Source organism: Apium graveolens, unplaced genomic scaffold (genome assembly GCF_009905375.1).
Source record: "Apium graveolens cultivar Ventura unplaced genomic scaffold, ASM990537v1 ctg1295, whole genome shotgun sequence".
In the NCBI taxonomy this organism is placed as follows: domain Eukaryota; kingdom Viridiplantae; phylum Streptophyta; class Magnoliopsida; order Apiales; family Apiaceae; genus Apium; species Apium graveolens.
The window spans coordinates 52244-58502 of record NW_027417175.1 but is presented as its reverse complement, the minus strand read 5'-3'; the positions used below and the strand labels follow the sequence as shown (position 1 = coordinate 58502).

The following is a 6259-nucleotide window of genomic DNA, read 5'->3' as shown; positions in this document are numbered from 1 at the left end:
TATTAATAGTCGTAAAAATAATTATTTTCTTGTAAATAGAATTTTTTTTCTTAATACTAATGCGAAAGATTTATTTACAAATGCAATGCATATAGTAAATTCAAATATTATAAAAGTTATACACAACTCATACCTGCGAGTCCCCCAGTTTTCTTTTAATTTTTCACGGGGTTTAGTCATTAAGAAAATCAATTCAAACTTTACATGCTACTCTGCTTCAAGTATATGGCTTGAATTTAAAAATGACTAAAATGGCGACCACCTTTATGATGTTATTTTTAATAAATGTTATTTTCTATTGAAATTTTATATTGAAATTTTATATTGGACGAATAAAAGTTAGATCTACTTTTGTTTAACAACTTACATATTTTAACATGATAGTTTAAGTATAGTATGTACCAGGCATGTTGAGTACAAGTTTGAAATAACCTTGACACGAGTAATATAGTCATATTTAATAGTTTGTAAAAATTTGAAAATTCACCGGTTACGGTTTTTAAAATTTACCATCCCAAGTGATGTGACAACCAAAAAGCGAGTACACCATATGCATTTGACTCTATTAAATATAGATTTATATAAAAAAATGCATCAAATAAATATTACTTATCATTTTTTAATATAACATAAACATTGATTTGTGACACTTATATCCTCATGTAGGCTCTCGTCTATTCTAGATTCTTCGAAAGCCTCTCGTCTATTCTAGATTCTTCGAAAGACGTTATAAATAATTTTCATTTCCTACTGTATCTTTTCCATCACAACCATCTTTTATTCTCGTCCACCCTCCATCGTCCGATATAGATCTAATTTTCTTTTCTCGTGCTCCACTCTCCGTCATCCGATATAAACCTGAATCTCTTTTCTTCTCCGCCAATTTCCATCATCCGATATACATCAAATATTTTTCTTCTTCCAGATTTCCATCATCCGATATAGATCTAAAATCTCTATTTTTCTCCCCATTCTCCATTATTCGATATAGATTTAAATCAGTTTTTTTCTCCACTCTGCATCAAACCATATAGATCTAAATCTCCTTCATTTTTTGAGCCAATTAAGATCATTATCATTTAATCTAATAACAAAACTTAAAGTTTGTGTACCAATTAGAAAACTCATTTCACATACACCCCTTACCACTTTCCTATTACTATTTGAATAACAGTTTCTATATCATCGATTGAGATTTAGGCCCAATAAATTAGCATTTTTTTAATATTTGCCGGATTCGCAAGAAGTCCTCGTCTTTGTAAAATGCTCATCATCCGATATAAGTAAGTTGTCTGAATTTATTTCGTTGCAAGCATACTATTAGATTTTTATCACCGTTAAATTCATCCGATTCCATATTTTCTAGATTTAATTTATTTTTCTAAATTCATTTTTTTGTTTGAATATGATGTAAATCAAATTTCTAAAACATAGCCGGAAAGCAATGAAGAAAATGCTCCATCAAAGTTAAAGTTTTACTTCCTCCTCCACGTTCACAGATATACGGGTAATATTTTTATATTTAATCCAAGATTGCATATAATGTTATGATATTTGTTGTTGTTATTGTTTAACTCATTAATAACATATTGACTTCAATTTATTTTAATTGTAATCAGCTTTGTATACACATTTCTTCTCAAATCTTTTTAAGTATTACAATTCAAACCGAACTAAAAAATTCATATGTAAGTACGACTTGCTATCATGCCTGAGGTTGTAATGTGTTAAATAATAGTATAAGATCCATATAAAGTCTTCGTATAACACCTTAATGGAGATAATTACTTAAGATAATGTTAGTTATATGACTCAGGTGTTTATAATCTTCAGAAGTAGATCTAGAATCCCCAAAGATAAAATACATATTGTCTTATGTGTTATTAACTATGAAGGGTGAGAGAAGCCTTCCATCTTCTTCTTTTTGCCAAGTGAAAAGCCTCTCTTTATTAATATCAAGGTCCTTAATTAATTAGCCGTAATGGACTTTTTGTGCGCACCTTAGGAATAAGAATATGCAATGAGGTGCACACATATTTAGTGATCTCTTATATAAATATACTCCCTCAGTCCCTTCCAATTGTTTACATTTCTGGGGAAGTGTCCGACACGCATTTTAAGGTGCATAAAAGGTATAGTTATGTAACTTATTTTTACAATTTTCTTTTTCTGAATAAAAGTTGAATGTTTTAATTTTTTATTCAAAAAAACAAAATTCTAAAAAAAATACAGAACTATTCTTTATATGCACCTTAAAATGCGTGTCAGACACTCTTTAAAAAATGTAAACAATTGAAAGGGACAGAGGGAGTATCTTAGATGTCGCATTATTTGATATATGGTCACACTTCATAATTTTTTAAATTCTTGCTTTCCCCATACTATTTCAAGCTAATTAGGGAGTTGATATTTAATTAGCAGTTAAGGACAATTTTTTTTCTAGAATTGGTTTCATCGTACTTGAAGGTTCTCATCTTAATATTGTCAATTTCAAATCTATCTTTAAATATTTTTAGGCTAGACTTTTTCCTTTCGGGAGTTCGTGCTTATTCTCAAGACTGAAAATATTTTGAATCACATTTGAAGTAATAATAATTGAACTTATTATTATTTCCTGCACAGATAGGTGTTCATAAGGCGGTGGATGCAAAGATAGGTGGAAGACATGGGGATATTCTACAAATAGAATGGATGTGTCCTGCAAAGGTATGAGTTGAAACATTGATATTACATACAATTTGATATCTTTTTAGTTAAAGATGCTATGCACTTTTCTATTATAAGTTCTGATGTTGAATATTACACACGGATTTCAATCACAGTTAACTTTGGATATTAACTGGGGTGTGGCTGCTCGGCAAGGGAGCATAGAGGCTACCTGGAGACGTGTACCAACTGATCCTAGGTAAAGTTTCTTGTTGTCGAGTCTACTTTTTAACTTTATCCTAATTAGCACATCTGATTATTTTTTTTACTTTTTATTTTAATGTAAGATTTCAGGCGGAGCCCACTGACCATTCAGACAGCACAACCCTGATAATACCCATAGAGGAGAAAGGCAACCTGCTCAACAACAGTTCACCATTCCTGACTACTTCATCAGTGAATGATGAAATAATGTCCATCCCTATTGATGCCCTAAATGCTTTAAATGGCGTCGCATTGGGGCAAGGTGAACCTGTAGTTGATTTGGGCATGTTCATGCAATGGCTAGACACAGATACTGTTCGTAAGTTTTTCAGCGGGCAAAGTTTCACTGGAATCGAGCCAACAAAATCAGTTCCCAGAGAAAACCCTGATCAGTTTTACTGTGTCCGAGAAAATACTGGAGTAGTCATCCCCAAACCCATTGCTTGGACATCTTCGGTGCCTGCTCAGGATGTTCTTGACCTGGACTTGCTAGCGCGTCTCCTACAGAACCCAGGAGATGTGGAGAAACTGATAAAAATATATGATTCGACAGCTAAAGGAAAGTCATGTGCCAGTGCCATCGCAACCATTCCTGAATCGTTACTTACCTTTCCAAGGGAAAATACAGCTCCTGGACACAATTCACATTGCATTACTGGTGAATCCTCTGCCCCTTCAATAACCGTTTCTTCAATGGTCACATCAAGCAGCAATAAGAGCCTAATTAACAATGACATACCATTACCAGAAGCAACAATGACCCCAATGTCACCTCTGTATTACTCACCAAGTACCAACTGGGAATCGGATATAGAGATTGAGAGTCCAATCAGTGAAAATGGAACGGTTGCTGGTATGAGAATGGAACCTCCAATCTCTCCAGTGGCTATATTTTCTTTGCCACAAACCGCCAGCCTACAGCCACCACAAATGGGCTGCCATCCCTTCTGCCTAGGAATCCACCTCTACTCCAGATGCACCCGTACCCTATCTCAGGACAAACTGCTCTGATACCTATGCTGGGGACACAACTCGTAACAGCAATGGGTCTGAATCCTTTAGTGAATGATTTGGTTACATTGCTAATGGTCAACCAGCAGGCTGCTGCTAATATGATAGCCGCCTTTAGTCACTCAACCCGTCCCACGAACTGCTCTTCGTTGCATGCAAACACTCAAATAGTTGGGCAAGGACCATCTACGCTGAATCCGCATCAGGAGCCGTGCACGTACTTAAACACTCCCAGGGGATGTCGAAATGACGCTAATTGCCGATATCTGCACAGCAAGTCCGATCATACATCACCGTCTTGAGTGGAGGCACTTTCCGATGCAAAAAGAATGAAGCTACGCTGGGACAGTACTGGATCATTGTACAAAAGAAGGTGGCTGCAACAGAGAAGTCTCGAAGAAGTGTGATGTTGGCTTTACTTATTTGACTAGAGAACTGAAGATGCTTCTCTTTTTAATATCCACTAGCTTAAATGTTAATATTTAAATTTTTTATTTATTAGTTTAATAGGACAATTTATTTATTTTTTAATAATTAAAATTAGGGGATAATCGTTGTACCAAATTATACCCCATATCTACACAATTATATTAAAAACTAAACAATGAAAGTTTGGTTGGTAAACAATAAAAGTTTGGTTGGTAGTAGGTTCGCTCACAGTAATTATTGTAATATTTAAAACAAAACACTTTCATTAATAGATAAATATTCATGATATAATTATAATGTTGTAAATCTCACTAACAAATATAGCAACATAGAAGCAAGTGTATAAATAATTTAACAAGTTTAGGCCAAGACCACAGTTAACAAAACAAAACATGTAGGTAAACAAAATCAGTAACTGAAATAACGTAGAGAGAAAGAAAGATGTACCCGAAACCATAGCTTTTAACAGTGAATGAAATACAGGTTCACAGATATAAAATGCCAAGAAAAATGATCACAGCTGAGTCACCAGGCCTTGCTCGAAGTCCTGGCTGCTCTTGAAGAGAATATTGCCCCTACCTGCTGCGTTTGGGATGCGCACAATATCTCCACCAGGATAAAACAGCTCGGAGTTTATGTTAACAGCAGCAACAAAAGCTCCACTTCGACCAGCACCTCAGTCGCCAGAAAATATCAGCAATTCAGGACTTGTGGGAGAGAAATGCAGAGAGGTTGAAGAGAAGAGAAGAGAATGTAGTGTGTTTAATACATTCACTTTAACCTCTATTTATAGGAGAGGAAAAATGAAACTGTCCACACACTTAATGTCTGAATTAAACTGCTTCATTAATGAAAAAATCAAAACTGATCAGATTTTGAATTCATTAATGAAAAAAAAAATCAAAACTGAACAGCTTTTGAATTTAAATTATTTGTAACAGCTTTTCACATTAACACCCACATTATTATCAGAACTTAAGTTAAGTTCTGATTTGATTCATCAGTACTTAAGTTCTGATTCTGATATCAGAACTTGTTAAGTTCTGATTTTATTCATCAGTTCTTAAGTTCTGATTCTGATATCTGAACTTGTTACAGATCAGATTATTTGCAGGTTCAAATATTTAGACTAAGCCCACTAACAAAGTGACTTAGCCTATTTCAGTACCCAGCCCAATAATCCAGTCACTGATAAATAAATTCGAATTAAAATAATTCTCAAATAAATAAAATCCTCGCCCAGGTCGCCTCGCGTACGCGAGACGCCGAGACATTCGCCCAAATCGCCCTTCGACCCGACCCGACCCGGTCCGGTGCGTGGCGGGGCGGGGCGCGCGTGTGTGTGTGTGTGCGCGTGAAGCACACAACAACACAATGGACCATCACACACCTTAGTAGTTGTATACTACTCATGTGGGTAATACCATATAAAGCACACACCCTCCTTTATTTATTTCAATGTGGGACAAACATTCTCAAATTTTTCCAAGCTTTTCCAAGCTACTTTCAACTCTCATTTCATATGGATTTCATTAAGAAAATTCTTAAAACCATACATGAAAATTTAAGTTCAAATATCATTGAACAATTTCCAATCATTAGATTTTAGGATTACCATCAAGAACATAATTAAATTAAGCTCTAAAATCCTAATTTTCTAACAATCACCCACAAATCCATACAGAAATGTGATCAATTTCCCATCATGACTTGTTTTTCAGAGTCGGTACCCTTCCGGGTTTGAACCCTCCTAATTCCTCTACTTCAATGGCTATCGGACTCAGATGGAATGTTTCACCTTGAATCTTAATCCGTTTAGTATAACCATATTCCATAGACGACGACAAGTCAAAGGTTATGGTGCCAATCTACGGCTTTGAGACATTAATGGTCATGTCTCGATCCTGTT

At 34.9% G+C, this 6259-nt stretch overlaps 1 protein-coding gene across 1 annotated transcript; it reads left to right on the top strand.

Moving 5' to 3' along the window:
- Positions 1–2622: 2622 nt before the first annotated feature.
- LOC141699769 (uncharacterized) lies at positions 2623–4223 on the top strand (the record flags this gene model as incomplete). Its single annotated transcript, XM_074503608.1, has 4 exons — positions 2623–2706; positions 2823–2905; positions 2994–3763; positions 3952–4223. Coding segments are annotated over 4 exons (1209 nt in total), but the record flags the coding sequence as incomplete, so codon positions are not given.
- Between the last annotated feature and the right edge of the window lie 2036 nt (positions 4224–6259).